This window comes from Stomoxys calcitrans, chromosome 4 (genome assembly GCF_963082655.1).
Source record: "Stomoxys calcitrans chromosome 4, idStoCalc2.1, whole genome shotgun sequence".
NCBI lineage: Eukaryota > Metazoa > Arthropoda > Insecta > Diptera > Muscidae > Stomoxys > Stomoxys calcitrans.
In genome coordinates, this window is record NC_081555.1 from 42,453,855 (window position 1) to 42,474,390 (window position 20,536).

Below are 20,536 nucleotides of genomic sequence, written 5' to 3' on the forward strand. Positions count from 1 at the left end.
CAACCCAATATATCGAACTTACCACGCTTTTACTTGTTTTCTTTTATACCAATACAATGGCCATCACCGTTCGGTAACGCTACCATTATCTTTATAACAATTTATGGTGTGCTACACAAACAAACAGCCAAATATAACGCAATCGCTCTATTATGCTTGAACTCCGAATAATTTTCTTTTCAAATAAAATCAGATGTCAATGCTTTTGGTGGCTTGTAATCTAATATTAGGAGCCGTCAATATAACAACTATCACTTAGCTTTCATTTCTAGTTTGCCAAACTAGTATCTATTTGAAGGTGATGCAGAATTTCTTCAGTGATCTTATGGAAGATTGGCTATTCCTAAACGTCGTTATATCTCTGTGGAAATTAACCAAAGTTGAATTAAGAATTGCTATCTATGCTTATGAGTCCACCATGACCCAGAGGTTAGTATGTCCACATATTACTCTGAACGTCAGTGTTCCTGCTGATGAGAATATCAGAAAAATATTCATGCTGAATAACCCCTTACTAATGCTGGCGTCTTTTATAAGGTATTCAGTCATATGGATGTTCTCTAATAAATGATGTCGCTCTGCGGTAAACCCTTCATAATTGGCAATAGAAAAGAGGTGATCCCTAATTGAATCGGTCTGCATACTTTATTATGAGAATAGTATCCCCGATGTTCTTAATAGAATGTTCATGGACAAATTGATATTTTCATCGTTTATCGCCCTGATCGCCCTGGTTCCCCTGATGCATTCCAGATGAAACTTCTCCAATGACTAAAATCAAAATCTTATTTTAGCTTTTAGTTGAAAATTTCCTTTAAATCCACTCAATAAACCCCTTTGACTTTCGTTATCACTCTTTATTAATTAAACTCTCTCCCTGTGGTTGGTATCTTGATATCCTTATACATTTATCTATGGTTTATGGCTTTTAATATCAGACCTCCCGCCCAGAATCCAGCAGCAAATGTCGCCAACAAATAATCACACTCTTCCGCAGACAAATACAATACAACGGCAGCTTATGTGGCAAACGAGCATGCCACTTGCCACAAGGAAGGCAACAGTGTAGCGAACATCCTGCCTTTGCACTTTGATTGCACTCCAATGCAGTTGTAGATGTACTACATATTAAGGGTATGGTTTGTATCAAATACGTACAAATTGCAATAATGTTGCAATTTATGGATGTTTACAAATTCATTGAAATCATTTGAAGATGTTTATGTGCAACACTTTAGGTGGATATGAGGTTGAGCCAATCTCTTGCACACACAGAGCAGAGATGCTGCAAACATATTTACATTGATTGCCATGGTAAAAGAGATGGTAGGATCCGAGACTCCCCTTTAATGATTGGGAGTAGTTTTTGTAATTTAAATATAAGTCTTATTTAAAGAATACTAGCTGGCCCGGTGTGCTTAGCTGCACCCGTAAGTGTTGTTGTTGCCCACTTTTGACATGGTCACACAACTTTCATTAAAATTCCACATTGTGCCGTTTGGTATACATGTCCATTTGGGTAATAATTTTGGGGTGCGGCTGCTCCCCTTGAAATTACCCACATTTTAATATAATGCTCGCATTCTACTCTCAAATGCCTTTCGTTTCAGTCCCAGCCAGTCCCGTTCGGTGTACCTGACCATTTGGTGCATAATTTTGGGTTGGGGCGACCTTTATATGCAAATTGCAAATTTTGCCCATGAACATTCCATTAAAGAACTGAGGGGCAAACTTCTCACATATCAATGAGTGTAGTCCGCTTCAAGTAGTCCGCTGCTGCGTGCCGCAGTGCGACACCTCTTTGGAGAGAAGTTTTACATGACATAGTACCTCACAAATGTTGCCAGCATTAGGAGGGGAAAACCACCGTAGAAAATTTTTTTTGATGGTCTCGCCAGGATTCGAACCCAGGCGTTCAACGTCTTAGGCGGACATGCTAACATCTAAGCTACGGTGGCCTTCTTCATATATTACTTTTAATTCCTTTTTATGGGTAGCAAGGGGGGAGTAGGATAGGCCTCTGACACGTCCTTTCACTTAAGTACAATATATTCTCGGTCGGTGGTGTTGTTTTTATTGGGAGGAGAGAGTCGGTCCCTCCCACGCTAAGACTCAAAAGAGAATTTATTTGAGTCCTTAATTGAAACCGATCTACATGTCCTGCTGAATGTTTGGACGTGACCCAGATACTTGAATCCTTTATTAGTTTCCAACTCTACTGATATAGACCTTTTTTTTAATTCACATATTATCCCAATCAAACTACACGTCCTATTGAAGGGTTTTTAGTGGGTGGGCCGGTCCCCGACTCTTTCGCAAATGTGTATACCAGATTCGTTGTAAACTCCCAAAGACCTTTAATTTCATGCCCATTTTGTGACGTTGGACATTCGTAACCGTTTTGAGGTTTTTTGGAGGTGGGGTGAGGCCCCGTAGACATCTTGGATCAAATTCCTATAACAGATGTATACTCAACTTCCAAACCATATTCATTCATTTGATAGCCATATTGTGCCAATCAGTAAATATATCCTGTTGAGGGGTTTTGAGGGTGGGGGCCGCCTCAGATACCAAGGAATACATTTTTATATCAGCTTTTTAATTTACTTTTAAATACCTATTGAATATAAATCCATATTGTCCCAATCGGTAAATATGTCCTGCTGGGTGTTTCGGGGGGGTGAGGAGGCCCCTCAGTCACCAATGAATACATTTTTATGTCGGATTTGTACTCTACTTTTAAATACCTTTGATTTGATACCCATATTGCCCAAATCGGTCAAAGTGTCCCGTTGGTTGGCCACCCCACCCCTGAAATACCACTTTAACATCTTGGATCAAATTCCTATAACAGATGTATACTCAACTTCCAAACCATATTCATTCATTTGATAGCCATATTGTGCCAATCAGTAAATATATCCTGTTGAGGGGTTTTGAGGGTGGGGGCCGCCTCAGATACCAAGGAATACATTTTTATATCAGCTTTTTAATTTACTTTTAAATACCTATTGAATATAAATCCATATTGTCCCAATCGGTAAATATGTCCTGCTGGGTGTTTCGGGGGGGTGAGGAGGCCCCTCAGTCACCAATGAATACATTTTTATGTCGGATTTGTACTCTACTTTTAAATACCTTTGATTTGATACCCATATTGCCCAAATCGGTCAAAGTGTCCCGTTGGTTGGCCACCCCACCCCTGAAATACCACTTTAACCGGAAATATTTACCAATACGGTAATAAAGGACTCAAAAGTAAGGCATTTTGGAGTGGAGTGAAAATTTACCCAAGAACCAAGAAGGGGCAAACTTCTCACACATCAATGAAAGCTTTCCGATTAAAGTTTAACCCCAATGATAAGGGACTTTTTTATATAGCCGAGTCCAAACAGCGTGCCGCAGTGCTACACCTCTTTGGGGAAAATTAACATGACACTAGCACGAATTCGATATCCTCATTCAGGGCGAAGTGTTCCCACCCCAAAAAGATATTAGAGAGTTGAAGAAGGCGCAGCGGAACAGGCCCGGTTCGGTTAGTATCAGTATGTTGACCGATTCGGATCATTAGAGAGTTAAAGAAGGCGCAGCGGAGCGGGCCCGGTTCGTCTAGTATCAGTATATAGACCTATTCGGATAATATTTGACATGAATGTTGGAAGTCATACCAAAAGTCTTTGTGCCAAATTAGATGAAAATTAAGAGTTCTAGGGGCTCAAGAAGTCAAATCCGGGAATCGGTTTATGTGGAGGTACACCAGTTTATTGACCAAACGGATCATACTCGGCAACTATATTGGAAATCAGGACAGAACTCCTTGTGCCAAGTTTTGAGCCATATCGGATGTAAGCTAAGGCTTTTAGGGTCTCAAGAAGTCAAATCCGGGGATCGGTTTGTATGGGCGCCACATCAGCTTATAGACCAATTTGGATCATTCTCAGCACTGATGTTGAAAGTCAGAACAGAAGTTCTCGTGCCAAATTTCAGTCAAATCGGATATAAACTCCGGAGTACGGTTTATATGGGGGCTATATCAGCTTATAGACCGATTCAACGGCAACGATGTTGAAAGTTAGAAAAGAAATCCTTGTTCCAGCTCGCATGAAAACTAAGGATTTTATAGGCTCAAGAGTTCAAAACCGGGGATGGGTTTGTATGGGAACTATATCAGCTTATAGACCGATTCGTATCATTCTGATCACTTATGTTGAAAGTCAGAACAGAAGTTCTTGTGCCAAATTTCAGTCAAATCGGAGGAATACTTAGGCTTTTAGGGGTTTAAGAAGTCAAATCCGGGGATTGGTTTTTATGGGGGCTATATCAGATTATAGACCGATTCAGATCACTCTCAGCACTGATGTTGGAAGTCAGAGCAGAAGTTCTTGTGCCAAATTTCAGTCAAACTGGATGTAAACTCCGGAGTACGGTTTGTATGGGGGCTATTTCAGCTTATAGACCGATTCAACGGCAACGATGTTGGAAGTTAGGACAGAACTCCTTGTGCCAAGTTCCAGCTCGCATGAAAACTAAGGATTTTAGAGGCTCAAGAAGTCAAATCCGGGGATCGGTTTTGAAGGGGGCTATATCAGTTTATAGACCGATTCAGATCATACTTGGCAACGATGTTGGAAGTCAGAACAGAAGTTCTTGTGCCAAATTTCAGTCAAATCGGAGGAATACTTAGGCTTCTAGGGGCGAAAAAAACATCAAATCCGGGGATTGGTTTTTATGGTTATCAGTTTATAGACCGATTCAGATCACTCTCAGCACTGATATTGGAAGTCAGAACCCAAGTTTTTGTGATAAATTTCAGCCAAATCGGATAAAAATTTAGGTCTCTAGGGGCACAAGAAGTCAAAATTAGGTATCGATTTCTATGGGGGCTATATCCAAATCTCAACCGATATGGCCCTTTTGCAATACCCGACGACCAACATAGATAAGAAGTATCTGTGCAAAATTCCAAGCTGATATGTTCATTCGTTCGAACGCTATCGTGTTTTCGAAGGACGAACGGACGGACATGGCTAGACCGACTCAGCATGCCAAGATGATCTAGAATATATATACTTTTTAGGATCTCAGGTCAATATTTCGAGGTTTTAGACACGGAATGACTGGATTAGTATACCATCATCCTATGGTGGTGGTTATAATAGAGATTTTCGATAATAACGACAAAATATTTTAACTTCCCCTCTTCCATACTCCCAAGATACAACTACCTCATTATTCTCCTTTCTCTCATTATGCTATTCATGTTCCCCTTTTCCGGTAGTTGTATGTATGAGCCTCTTCAAAATTATAGCAAAATTAAATGTAGCGTTAAAAATTCGCTCATAAATTTATCACTCATCCCGTTTAATACATAAATTATTTAAAGTCCATTTTGTGTTGGTGCTGCTGTCATACTTCTAACCAGTTCCAACAGCCACAGGACCCACCGACCATGGCAAATCTCAACGACCCCACTATACGCAACATTGGCACAACAATGCAGTAGGGGTCTTAGCCATTGTTATTTCTGCTTTCCGGTCGAGACTTTTTCCCCAGATACGTGTCTTCCTTAGCCGGTAAAAAGAAATGTGTTCTTCGCCCCACATTGGGAAGTAGCAACAAAGCGTTAAGGCCAAAACCCCCACAATGAAGAACAGCACCAAGGACCAAAGGAAGACAATAATAAAAAAAAAAAGTCATAACAAAATTAAAGTTAAAAAGCGTCTGTCGTTAGAGCAACGACTACTTGAGCAACTACTTCCCATTCTAATGATTTTGTCTCACCAGCAGTTTCAACATCAACTGGGCCACCAGCATATTCTGTTGCTTTGAGCATCCATCTGCTTTGTATGCAAACGAAAATAAGAAGACATAAGAATTAAAAAGTTTACAGACAGAGTGGCAAAAAGAAGAAAATTTGCCAAAATGCTAACAAAAGGGAATGCTATTTGAATATTTTGTTATTTATATAGAAAATAATTTAATCGTTTATTGAGATGCCAAAGTCCTTCAAGTGTGTTGCTTTCTCTGATGGGCTGGCCATTACAATTTGTTCTTGTAATTTATGTATTTTGGAAATTGTTGAAATTGTTATTGATCAACAAGGTTTGTATAGCATTAAGGTAAAGTCCACAAATATCCCAAGTGTTCAGAATTTGAATATGGTGTTGACTGATGTTTAAGTTGTGAAAGAATCATAGAAGTTAAGAGGTTATTATAATATGCAATCAAATATTCAGCAAAAAGTATGCGGAATACGGTGTGTCAAATTTTTAATCAACAAAGCGGTTATCGAACCTCGGAATCTACAACGAATTCTAGGAATACTTGCCCAAGGAACTATCGGTCTAAAACCAAAATCTTGATGCTCGTGAAATTCTAAGACCATCTAGCCTTGTCCGTCCATCTGTTGAATTCACGCTACACCCAGAAAAATTAGTCTGCTGGTGTCAGCAAACACTGTCTGCTGACATTTAATTAAAATTTTTAAACTTTAGAATAAATCCATTCAAAATTTTTGAACTCCCAAACAACAATTAAGGCATTTGCTTTTGAAAATCGAAAAAACTTTTACATCATATGGTTGCAAAATTGAAAGATAAGATGAAATTTTAGAATTTTTGAGATATTTATGAAATTTTTGACCTTTTTTTTAAAATTTGAACCCATTAGAAAATTTTGCTTTTTTAGCAACAATTTACTGCCGTCCCATTTTCGGCAGATTTTCCGCTGTTACAGCAAACATTTTTGCTGTTTCTATTAACAAATTTCTTTGAGTGTACAGTCTTTAAATATAAAGATATTGAGCTGAAACTTCACAGATTCCTTATTTCGTTCATAGGCGGGTTACGTTTGAGGATGGGCTATATAGGCCTATATCTTGATATAGCCTCCATATAGACCAATCTTCCGTGTAGGTCTTACGCCCATAAAATAAGCATTTATTACCCGATTATGCCTAGTTATATTAAGGTCCATGACTTCCATACCGAATATGGTTCAAATCGGGATATAGCTGACATATATACCTACTTGCTGGTCTTGAGCCCATTGAAGCCGTTTGTATCACCCTCAACGCCTGTATAAATTATTGCACAGTTCGGACAATATCTTGATATAGCCCCCATATAAACCGATTTCCTGATTTAAGGTCTAAGTCTAATAGAGGCCGCATTCATTATCCGATTTAGCTGAAATTTGGCACTGTGAGTTGTGTTAAGCCCTACGTCGTCCGCGGAGAGTATGGTTCAGATTGGAAAATACTGATCTTCCGATTTACAGTCTTTCACTCACAAATGGCTTATTTACTACCCGATTGAGCTGAATTTAACAACAATGAGCTGCGTTATACCCTCGATAATTTCAATATTGCTGCGACGGGTTAATGAATGGTGCATTTTCACTGGAATTTGTTGAAATGTGGCTAAAATATAAACCTGAGGTGGTGTGTATCCAAAGTTCGGCCTTGTTTATTCCATACCTTGCTTTCTAAAATGGCCAAAATAGAAAAGTAAGACAGCCGTTATGTAAAAAGAAGCAGCTTCGAAAGTGCTTTATCGATAGTAAGTCGCATGTACTATGACGCCAGACTCGATGAAAATGATTGGAGAGCAGCCATTGGCGGTCAAATTTGCGCATACAATCACTTGAGATGGCAAATTACTTCGGATGGCCGTTCTGGACTCAAATTGTCGACTGTGCGCTCGGTTAGGTTAGATTGAAAAGAGGGTGCGGATATTAATCCGCCCCATGCCACTATGGACAAACACCTAAGTCAGTAATCGGCTTGTTATGCGTTCTAAAACCTAAAAAGTAACCTCGAAAAAGAAAGTTTTAAGTTGGGATTTCCGTGATACTTACAAAACCCTTAATTGTTTTCCATATCACTCCCCCAAATTGGTTCATGTCTAGTTTTGTGTACCCACCTATGTACTGATGTCTTTTAGCCGCGAAAGCCGGGCAATGACATAGGAAATGCTCCAACGTCTCATCATCTTCCCCATATGCTCTACACATTCACAGCGTTCATCGCCCACGCCCTTAAGTCATACTGCGTCGACCCGAAAGACTTTGGGTTAACCAAGTTTATTGATGGCAGTCCTCTGGCTTTCACTGCCATATCATCCGCTCTTTCATTCCCCAAGGCCCACTCCGCCCTCTAGCTTTGATCCATCTGTGTAACATGATCTTCCAGATGATAATACTAGAGCTTCGTTAGTCCAAGACTGTGCCGCTGACAGCAGTGCCTCCCACTCGACTTCAAAGTTCATCTCAGGTATCCAATCCGAAACCTCTTCTCTTCCTTCAGGGTTCCTATTGTCGCTTCGATTATACCGCAATGGTATGAGCTGCACCCATCCTCAATCCAGTCTCCCATCGCCTTAAGTCTCATATCCGCAGTGGCTGCCTCACATTTGATCTATATGTCAATGGTTCGGATATCTAGAACAGTCTCCAGTGCCCTAGTGGGCGTGGTCCTCATCACTCCTCCTATGCCAAGACAACATGTTTTCTGAACCTGTTGTGTGGTCCTTAGGTTGCACTTTTTCTCCATCGCAGTCCACCAAACTACTGAAGCGTGAGTAAGTAGGTCTAATCACTCTTCTGTAGAGCCAATGGACTATCCTCGGATTGAGGCCCCATTTCGAGCCTACGTCCCGTCTACATAGTGCCCAACCTTCCTGCCCAAGATCACACCAAAGTATTTGACCTTGTAAGATATCGAAATCGTCTAATTGAGGAAACTTGTTAAATTGGCCCACCTTCGTCTTCCTTGTAAACAGGCATTTTTCAGTCTTCTCTAGATAAACAATAACATATCTGGGTCCAGCATAGCCTTATGCCATATGCAAGACCCTTTTGGCGCTTCTGCATAGCTGGTTGGGATCCTTACCCCTTAGAAATATCATAACATCGTCTGCGTATCAGACGGGCTCAAAACCCTCCTCATTCACCATCCTTAATAGGTTATTTATGGTTGTCACCCCTAAGAGTTGCGATAAAATGCCCCCCTGTGGCGTGCCTTGTGCCATTATCTCCCTTATATTTCATAGGGCCCGCAATTTAACCCCCTGTTCTTTAGCGTATGATTTAGCCAGTCTCTAAGGACCCGGTCCTCCCGGTACAGGTCTAAGGATTGGATCAACCTGTGGATCCGCACATTGTTAAAAGCCCCGTCGATGTCAATGCAAACCGCCAATGTGTACGTATTGGCATCGAAGTATTCTTCAATTTCATGCACAACCTCGTGCAGGGCAGTCTCCACCGACCTTCCCTTGACATAGGGATGCGGTTTTTAGCAGTTCGCTAGATGTCCTACTCTTTATCATGATACCCACAGTACATTCCATGGTTTTGAGTAGTAAGACCGTAAGGCTTATAGGTCTGTAGGCCTTTAGTGTCTCATAACTTGCCTTGCCGGGCTTGGGTATAAATACCACCCTGGCCTTCTGGCAGGATTTCTTCAGGTGGGCCGCCAGATAGTCGGCCTCCTTTTGTAGTAACGCCGGAAATATTCCATAAGATGCGGGTGAGTTAAATGATTTGAAACTCCTCAAGGCTTCCTTGACCATAAATTCCGTTATGATAAGCCTTCGATCAACCTCATTATTCCAAGATTCCGGAGTCTCTATAAGACCCGTCGTATCCTGTGGAAAATGGGTTTTCATCAAAAGTCTCAACATGTTCTTCGTTGTATCTGCTCTCACTCGCATGTCGTCTACTAAAGTTTTAGTTTGGACATGGGTTTTTGAGAGAAACTTTTTTATGTTGGCGGCGTCATTAACGCTATCGACCTGTTCGCAGAAAAGCTTCCAGGAGGCACGTTTTGCCGCCCTGGTTATCTTATTGTATTCCTTGATCCGTGTGTAATACACATCCCAATAAACTACCGCTTTTTTACGAAGTGCTCTGTTAAAAAGTCTGCGGACATCTTTCCCAATATTGCGAATCTCCCCGGTCATACAGGGTTTTTGCTTGGGCTGATCTCCATTCCCGATTGGGACAACTATCTTCGAAGGATCCCACCAATGCAATCGTAATCCTGTTTACATTTTCTTCAATGTCTTCTATGCTTGGACAATCTAAACTATCTTGCCAAAGTTTTCTTCTGAGTAGCCTTCCGTATTTTGTCCAATTGGTTTTCAACTTATTCCGGAAGCTTATCGGATTTTGCGCTGGCCGTGCTATTCTAAACCTAATGTAACCTAATGGTCAGAGAAAGAGTGTTCCAAGAAGACGCTCCAATCTTGAACCTCATCGATCATCGTCATATCTAATACCTTCTCCCTAATCCTATTAACAAAGGTAGCGGTGTTACCAATATTAAGTGTTATTAGGTCGTTAGTATTCAAGAACTCTGCCAGGGCTTGGCCCCGCTTATTAGTGTTGGTACTACCCCACGAAATGTAGTGAGAGTTCATATCGCACCCTATTAGTACCTCATTTTGTGTCTGTTTTGCTTTCCCCACCAGCCGTTGCGCTCGATTAAGTAAACAAGATTATTTTGGGGATAAACGAATTGTTTATTTGTCGTATTGCCCGGCTTTCGCGGCTAAAAGACATCGGTACTAAGGTGGGAACACAATACCAGACATGAACCAACTTAGGGGAGTGGTATGGTTTTTAGAGCGCACAATAAGGCGATTACTGAATAAGGTGTATGTCCATAGTGGCATGGGGTGGATATATATCCGCACCCTCTTTCCAACCTGACCTTACCTTACCTGCGAATTGTTTAAGGAATTGTTTTTCATCAGAGAACCCAATGTTTGGTAATTTACCACATTCGTGCAAACGAATCAACTCCTTTTTTCTTTTGAGTCTAACTTTTTTCGAATTGGTGCAAGATCGCGTACCTTTTGGAACTTGTAAGGCTTTACCTTGAGCTCGTTTTTTAATACGTGTAGGTTGCATCCTTTCACGGGGTACTTACAGATCCTTAGCTTGATTGATTTTCTTATATGTCGTGGATTTCGTTCAATTCAAGCCTTCATTCGCCAAAACATTTCAGGTGGCGTTTGGCAACGCTACCAGTATCACAATAACGATTTATGGTTTGTTACTCAAACATTTTGTTCACTTTTAGGTGTTCGAGTTCGCCGAAAATAGCTGAAAGCAATATAATATGAAATATCATGTAGCTGTCATTTCTAGTTTGACAGATATACCAGTACAAACTTGGCAACACTCAGTATTACCTACCCTGCATTATTTTAGAATTTAAATTTGTGCTTGAAGTCTAATTACCATGAGTTTAGCTCATATCACGAAAATTATAATACGCTACTCGTAAAACCAAATAAAAATCATTTGATTTATATTCGAATTATAATTAATATATCAATATGTACTTCAATGAAGCATATTGTAATTTGTATTTAATTGATGCTTCGCATATTCCGTGTCAATTTTAATTAAATGCAATAATTCAGAATAATGGGGAGTATGTATGATTGTGATGATGTACTTTTATCTGTGAAATAGTGAAATAATAAATGAAGTATTATGCGAAAAGAAGAATATTTTGTTTATATTTAAACATTGAATTTCGACTTAATGACTCCACAATAAATCATAAAAAAGTGGTTTCCAGAACAAACAAGTAAGAGCGTGTTAAATTCTGCCGGGCCGAATCTTATATACCCTCCACCATGGTCGCATCTGTCGAGTTCTTTGCGGAGTATCTCTTTTAGGCAAACGAAGAATAATGAATGAGGACGGAAGAGGAGCTATATCTAGCTATAGTCCGATTCGGGGCTCAAGCAGCAAAATCGGGAGATCGGTTTATATGGGAGCTGTATCAAGCTATGGATCGTTTCTGACCATATTGCACACGAATGTTGAAGGCCAAGGGAGAAGCCGTTGTACAAAATTTGTGCCAAATCGGATGAGAATTGCGCTCTCTAGTAGCTCAAGAAGTCAAGATCCCAGATCGGTTTATATGGCAGCTATTTATATCAGGTTATGGACCGATTTGGACCATACTTAGCACAAATGTTGGAAGTGATACCAAAACACCACGTGCAAAATTACAGCCAAATCGGATGAGAATTGCGCTCTCACTTCAAAAAATTTCAGCTCACTGAAGTAGTTCGTTATGTTAGTTCACTAGTTCATTGAGCTGTTTTTCTCTCTTTAAGTTAACTGATATAACTCTTTTACCATTCCTCTTTATAATTTTGTTTAAAAGTTTCTAATAAATTTCTCTCTCTCTCTCTCTTTTCTCTCTTGCAGAACTTTATTGTTCGTGGTTCAAGTCAACCCAATACCATGGCCGTTTCGGTGCGTCTACCTCCCGATACAGGACCATATATCGAACATTATCTTATACAGTCAAATGACGGCATACTTTGCCTGGAAAGTTCTCGCTTCAAATTTGATTCGATACCTTCCTTGATAGCTCACTATGCCCAGTGTTGTGATGAATTGCCCGTACAGTTGGTATTGCCGCGGGCCCTCAGAGAGGTTAAAAATCGTCAGCAGCTTTCATCGTTGGCTCTGCTGGGTCAGGAATTCTGGCGTTATCCCATGTCCTGCCCGAAGAGCACAGATCAAGAGGCTACTTTTCTCGATGCTAAATCGCCCAACTCCATAACGGAAACCAGTGGAATTGGCACCACAATCTTCAGCAATTCGGGAGGCAGTAGCAGCGCTACTGGGGTCATGCAAAATGGCAAAGTCTTCAGTCCCATCAGCAATGCCACCGGCATTTTCAGTCAAGCCGGTACTCCCTCGGATACCAACTCCAGTATGAGTTCTTTCACCACCAGTGGTGGTCAAAACATGCAGCTGATGAGTCCCGAATCTGTTGATTCGGTTATACTTACTATGTCTCCAGTGGATATCAATAATCAACGAAATGGCATTTTGGGCTTGGGTCAAAGCTCAGCGGACAATTTTAAGACATCCTGCAATAATTTGTCCACCTTCAAATCGAATGCCATACAAAATGCCCCTCAAAATAATTTCAAGAATTCAACCAAGAATATCATGGAACAAGAGATACGAACCCAAAGGCCCAAGCCTCCAAATACCTTGAATTTGGATTTGCGTAAGGCAGCACCAGCTCCGCCCATGCGCTGGTCGAAACCCTTATCGCCCAATAGTCCCCAACCTCCTACCGACATCAATGGTCTCAATGCTGCCAATAATTTTACTGTTACCACCACAGTAACATTCTCCGTGGATAATGCCTCCACACCGCAATTTGTGGAGGTAACCACACCAGCTGCCAACAATGCTTTGACATCTGTCATTAACTCCAATACAACGTTCCAGACATTTTCGAAACGTTTGTCTCCCGAGGGAGAATGCAAAGACACCATGTCCTCCCAAGGCTCTTCGGGGGGTAGCAGATGGCAGTCGCACAGCAGCAAAGACTCGAATAGCAGCCAACGCAAAGCTCCTTCGCCCAGCACCCCCACAAATGCTTTGTCCACTGGTGGTGGTAAACCCCGCAAATCCAAGACTCGCAAAGAGTCCAAACATTACCAAGAATCGGATATCTTGGAGAGCCCGGAAATCTATTGCCGCAGCACTTTACATGACAAGATCAGCGATTATGAGGACTTGTGGTCACATGATCCCAGTGATAGAACCGGTTTGTTAACCAGCTTCAAGCCACCACCTGATGGCCAGCAGGGAAAGCGACCCGATTTGTTAGCGGAAACACGTAAGTCTGAAATGCTCATGCTGAACGAATAGTTAATAATTTTATCCTTTTATGCTACTCTCCTGTATTATAGCTCCAATTACCTCTTCCTCGAATACATCTGCAACAACGCCTGCCGTTACAACTTGCCCGCCTTTACCACACACTGCCGACTCGCTTACCATGATGTCGTCCGAAACGACCTCAGATACCCAACAACTGTTGAAATTCTCTGAAGACTCCATACCTCGCTCGCGTGCTGGTCTTATCTTGCCTGGTCTCATGACCCAATCCTTATCCGAAGATCAAGTTTTCAAGTCCGAAGCCACAGAGGGTGATACGACACCCACCCAAACTCCTGTGTCACGCAGCAAACAGGGCAGCCCATTCTATGCGGAACCTGCTGATGCCCTTAAACAGGCTGGACTGGCCACTGCCAGCATTTTAAGACGTTCCCAGCGCGGACCCTTGTTGCCAGCAAATCATCGCCACTCAGAGCCACCAAAAGGTGGTTTTGTTCGCACTCCCATGTGCCCAATGTTGGTGCCAGCTGAAATTGAGAAGATCGCCGGTAGCCTAGATGAATTGAAGAAAAAACAACAGCAACAGTCACAGGCCCAACCGCAGCAACAACCCTCCAAGAGGGCTCGCGGCCGTTTCGAACAATGGCAATTGGATAGCAGTTGGGAGTTCATGGCCAAAGGCGATCACAACGAGGGAGAGTATGGTGATTATGATTCTGCCGAGCATTGGAAGGAGCCAACCACAGGCGATAATCCGAACAAGGAAAACTCCCTAAATCGTGAGGCAAACAAAGAGAATAAACAAAAACCTTTGACCATCCATCAGATCATTGCCAAAAGACATCCCGACCTAAACCTGCCCGAATTAGTAAGATGCTCCACTCCGCCACAACAGAATCAGCAAGCTGTAGCCAATAAAAATCTCAACGAATTGAATGGCAGCCAAAAATCGTTTGAATTGTCACAAAACAACACTTGCCGGCTCTCGTCCTATGACAATGTGGAGCGCAATTATCCACTCAGTCAATGCTTTTTCAATGGCATGGATTCAGCTCAATCGGATGACGGCACGGTATTCTCCGAACCCTGGGATTCATCTCAGTGGGATTCATTTTTGCCACATGATGGTGTGTTTTTTTGTGTTGAGCAAATGCTTGGGGTATGATTTTGTTTAATGGAGGAAGTTTTTCATTGCAGATACCACCCTAAATTCAGATACTATACACTTGTCAAAGTGTCGACCAGCCCTCTCTGAAGATGACACCATCATTGAAGAGCTCTCCACCAAAGAACTAAACAGTCAAGACACATTGAAACCGAAAAAGACAGGTGGCAAGCATGCCACTATTCTACGTAATCCCAGTATACGAGATCGAGAAATTCTATGTAAGTTTTAATTCATTTCATCAAAAAAAAATATATTTTGTTTTAAAATTAAGAAGTGAGATATAGCAGAAAAGCTTTTTAGGAATATGAACTACAGAGACTTAAATTTGTTTTTTGTTTTGTTTTGGTTTTGTAAGATTGTGTCAAGCTGGTAAAAAAAAAGTAGGTTTGGTTGAAAACAGAGGGCGGATATTAATCCGCCCCTACCACTATGGTCATACACCTGAGCCAGTAATAAAGAGTGTATTGTGTAAAAAATTTCACCAAAATCTAAACACTGAAGGCCTTCTCTGCAACCCTTGCGCATTATCAACAAATATCAAGCAAAAGCGTGTTAGGTTCGGCAGTGCCGAACTTTGGATACCCACCACCAAGAATATAATCATCCTTTTTTATTATAACTCCACTACTATATCCATAGTTATATCTATTGCGTTGCCCAAAAAGTAATTGCGGATTTTTAAAAGAAAGTAAATGCATTTTTAATAAAACGCCACGCCAGAATGAACTTTAATCAAATATACTTTTTTTACACTTTTTTTCTAAAGCAAGCTAAAAGTAACAGCTGATAACTGACAGAAGAAAGAATGCAATTACAGAGTCAGAAGCTGTGAAAAAAAATTGTCAACGCCGACTATATAAAAAATCCGCAACTACTTTTTGGGCAACCCAATAAATAGGGGCTAGTCCCGAGAACTCATATACAACTAACAGTTTCAGCGAAATCAGGCAATAAATCCCTTTTTTTATACGATTAAGACCCTATATTAGAAGATCAGACTATATGACAACTATATCTATATAGTCTGATCTGATTCATATTCGGGTCGGATGTCGGTCGGGAAGCTTAAAACTCCACACTATTTCACATTTCAACGAAATCTGGTAATAAATAAAGTTTTTATGGGCTTCCGAACCTTAATCGGCATATCGGTCTAAATGACAGCTATATCTATATATAGTCCGATCTGAACGATATTTAAGTCAGATGTCGGAAATCTTAAAAAAACTCACTGTTTCAAATTTCAACGAAATCGGGTAATGAATAAAGCTTTTATGGATTCCAGACACTTTATCGACAGATCGGTCTATAGGGCAGCCATATCTAAATAAAGTCCGATCCGAATCATTGTTGGGTCAGATGTCGGGAGGCCTAAAACTACTTAAACTTACTCAAATTTCAGCGAAATCGGGCAATAAATGCATCTTTTATGGGTTCCAGACCCTCAATCGGCAGATCGGTCTATATGGCGGCTTTATCTAAATATAGTCCGATCTGAATTATATTTAAGTCAGATGACGGAAGGCTTAAAACAACTCACCGTTTTAAATTTCAGCGAAATCGGGTAATAAATGCATCTTTTATGGGTTCCAGACCCTTAACCGGCAGATCGGTCTATATGGCAGCTATATCTAAATATAGTCGGATCTGAACCATACGTGGGTCGGATGTCCGGAGGCTTAAAATAACTCACTGTGTCAAATTTCAGCGAAATCGGGTTATAAATGCAGCTTTTATGGGCCGTAGACCCAAATTTTAGCAAAATCGTATAAAAAATACAGCTTTTAGGGGCTTCAGACCCTTTATCGGCAGATCGGGTCATAAATGGTGTTGCTGTTATATGGCAGCTATATCAGGTTATATACCGACTTAGACCACACATGGAACAATTTTTGGAAGTCGTACCAAAACGACTAGCAAAATTTCAACCATATTGGATAAAAATTACGCCCTTTAGGAGCCCAAAAAGTCTAATTGGGAGATCGGTTTACATAGCGGTTATATCTGGATATGGACTGATTTAGACCATACTTAAAACAGCTGTTGGAAGTAAAAAAAATCTTCAAAATTTCGACCAAATCGGATATTAATTGCGCCCTCTAAAGGCTCTAGAAGTCAAGAACCAAGATCGTTGTATATAGCAGCTATATCAGGTTATGAAGCAATTTGAACCATACAGTTGTTAGAAGTCATAATGAAACACATCACACAAAATTTCAACCTAATCGGATAGGAATTGCGCCCATTAGAGGCTCAAGAAGTCTAATCGGGAGATCGGTTTATATGGCGGCTATATCAGGTTATGGACTGAGTTAGACCATACTAAGCACAGTTATTGAGAGTCATACCAGAACACTTCATGCAAAATTTCAGCCAAATCGGATAAGATTTGCGCCCTCTAGAAGCTCTAGAAATCCAGACCCAAGGTCGGTATATATGGCAGCTGTATCAGATTATCAACCGATTTAGACCATACTAAGCTCATTTGACGGAAGTAATACCAAAACACCACGTGCAAAATTTCCACCATATCGGATAAGAATTGCGCCCTTTAGAAGCTCAAGAAGTCAAGACCCAAGATCGGTATACATGGCAGCTATATGAGATTATCAACCGATTTAGACCATACTAAGCACATTTGACGGAAGTGATACCAAAACACCACGTGCAAAATTTCCACTATATCGGATAAGAATTGCGTCCTTTAGAAGCTAAAGAAGGCAAGACCCATGATCGGTTCATATGGCAGCTATATCAAAACATGGACCGATTTGGCCCATTTACAATCCCAACCCCCATACACTATTAACAACTATTTGTGCAAAATTTCAGGTGCCTAGCTTTACTCCTTCGAAAGTTTGCGTGTTTTCGACAGACGGACGGACATGGATAGATCGACTTAAAAGTTTTATTAAAAATGCATTTACTTTCTTTTAAAAAATCCGCAATTACTTTTTGGGCAACCCAATAGATGTAATGCCAATTTTAATAAGTTGTTGTATCAATGTTTTTGTGAATTTTGATGGATTTAAAGTTTAAACTTTAAACAGAATGGCTTATTTCTTTACTCGTTCACCCATTCCATTTGCCGTTCTCTGTAGAGTTACCAAAGTCAATGGTTTCTTGCATTTATTTTGGTGTTGCCTAACTTTAGTATGGTTTCTGTCTGTGCTAAGTATTATTGTGAATGGCTGGATTGCTATGTTGCCACAAGACCAAAAACTAAAAAACGTTAAATTATAAAGGCAAACGTTTAATGAATGTTTTAAAACAGTTTTTTAACTATTTCAAGATTATAACCTAGGCAATTTCGATGAAAGAAATTGTATAGAAATTATATAAAAAGTGGAAAAACTCCATGAACATTAAGGTTCAAAATCTTGAAAAGGTGCCAAATGTGGAAAAACTCCATGAATATTAAGGTTCTCTAAAAGTTCCAAGTGAAAATGCCACAAATGTACATATTTTGTGAGTGTCACAAACGTAAACAAAGAAGTTGAAATTCTCAATAGCAAATAGTGTCGAGAAGTAAAAACGCACAATATTTGTCTAAGACACCATACCTCGACGTTCTGACCTCGAAATTCTGAGTCGATCTAGCCATGTCCGTCCATCCGTCTGTCGAAATGACGATAGCGGTGAAACGCGTAAAGCTAGCCGCTAGAAATTTTGCACAGATACTTAATATTGATGTAGGTCGTTGGTGATTGCAAATGGGTCATATGGGTTCAGATTTAGATATAGCTAACATATAAACCATTCTCCTGATTTGCATTCTTGAGTCCCTGGAAATCCAATTTGGCTGAAATTTAGCATGTAGTGTTCTGTTATGACTTCCAACAACTGTGCCAAATACGGTTCAAATCGGTCTATAACCTGACATAGCTCCCATATAAACCAATCTCCTGATTTGCCTTCTTGAGCCCCTGGAAGCCTCAATTTTCATCCGATTTGGCTGAAATTTTGCATGTAGTGTTCTGTTATGACTTCCAACAACTGTACCAAGTACGGTCCAAACCGGTCTATAACCTGACAAAACTCCCATATAAACCAATCTCCTGATTTGCCTTCTAGAGCCCTTACAAGCCGCATTTTTTTGTCAGATTTAGCTGACATTTTTCACATAGTGATCTGTTATGACATCCAACAACTGTGCAAAGTATGATCCGAATCGGTCTATAATCCCAGTAGCTCCCATAAAAACCGATCTCCCGATTTGTCTTCTTGAGACCCTGGAAGCCGCAATTTTAGTCCGATTTGGCTGAAATTTTGCACATGGTGCAAAATTCCAACAACTGTGCCAAGTACGATCCGAACCGGTCTATAATCCCATGAAATCGTCTTATTGAGGAAACGTGGTGCGTTGAATTCGCCCACCTTCGTCTTCCTCGTGAACAGGCATATTTAAGTCTTCTCTGGGTTAACAGTGAGACCTCTGGGTCCAGCCCAGTCAAATGCCATATGCAAGACCCTTTCGGCTCTTCTGCATAGCACGTTCGTATAATTACCCAGTACTGGTCTTAGGATTGGATGAGTGTGTTGATCCGCACATTGTCAAAAGCCCCGTCAATGTCGATGCAAACCGCCAGTGTGTACGTTTTGGCATAGAAGGATTCTTCTATTTTAGGCACAACCTCTTGCAGGGCAGTCTCCACCAACCTTCCCTTGTTGTTGTTGTAGCAGTGTGTCGTACACCGAGGCGGCAGCCCTTGCCGATGAAGGATTCCATCGTGTAAATCCGGTACGTACAGCCGGCTGCCATGGGATTGAACCTTCCCTTAACGTAGGCATGCTGTTTGTATTTGAGCAGTTCGCTGGATGTCCTACTCTTTATCATGGTGTCCACAATACGTTCCATGGTTTTGAGTAGAAAGGACGTAACCTTATGGGTCTGTAGGCCTTTGGTGTCGCATAAATTGCCTTGCCGGGTTTGGCTATAAACACCACGCTTGCCTCCTGCCAGGCTTTTGGAGTATATGAAAGTCCTAGGCACGCTGTAAAAATTTTGGCCAGACGAGGCGCCAGATAGTCTGCCTCTTTCTGGAGTAACGCCGGAAATATTCCACCAGATCCAGGTGACTTAAATGGTTTGAAGCTCCTCAAGGATTCCTTCACCATAAATTCCGTAATTATAAACCTTCGATCAACGTCATTATTCCAAGATTCCGGTGTCTCCATGAGTCCCTTTGTATCTAGTGGAAAATTGGATTTCATCAAAAACCTCAACATGTCCTCCCTGGTCTCTGTTCTCACTCCCATGTCGTCTACTAAAGTTTCAGTTTGGACATGGGTTTTTGAGAGAAACTTGTTTATCTTGGCGGCGTCATTAACGCTATCGACATGTTCGCAGAAAAGTTCCAGGAGGCACGTTTTGCCGTTCTGGTTATCCTATTGTATTCCTTGAGCCATGTGTAATACATATTCCAATAAACTTACGCTTTTTTACGACGTGCTCTGTTAAAAAGTGTGCGGACCTCTTTCCCAATATTGCGAATATCCCCGGTAAACCAGGTTTTTTCTTCGGCTGATTTCCTTTCCCCAAGAGGACAACTATCTTCGAAGGATTTCACCAGTGCAGTCGTAAGCCTGTTGACATTTTCGTCAATCTCTTCTATGCTTGGATAATCTAAGTTATCTTGCCCAAGTCTTCTTCTGAGTTGCCTTCCGAATTATGTCCAGTTGGTTTTTAATGCATTC

At 40.9% G+C, this 20,536-nt stretch overlaps 1 protein-coding gene and 1 long non-coding RNA gene across 5 annotated transcripts in view; one reads left to right on the forward strand and one right to left on the reverse strand.

Moving 5' to 3' along the window:
• Positions 1-20,536, forward strand: part of LOC106081128 (protein sprint) — an 840,648-nt gene that overhangs the window by 789,445 nt on the left and 30,667 nt on the right. For all 4 annotated transcript variants that reach the window (XM_013242875.2, XM_013242876.2, XM_013242878.2 and 1 more), the window contains 3 exons: positions 12,232-13,669; positions 13,743-14,798; positions 14,869-15,057. In XM_013242875.2, coding sequence (XP_013098329.2) covers positions 12,232-13,669; positions 13,743-14,798; positions 14,869-15,057 — 2,683 coding nt within the window. The remainder of the gene's footprint in view (positions 1-12,231; positions 13,670-13,742; positions 14,799-14,868; positions 15,058-20,536) is intronic.
• LOC131997353 (uncharacterized) overlaps positions 1-20,536 on the reverse strand; it is a 124,009-nt gene that overhangs the window by 68,541 nt on the left and 34,932 nt on the right. The gene's annotated exons all lie outside the window — the stretch shown is intronic.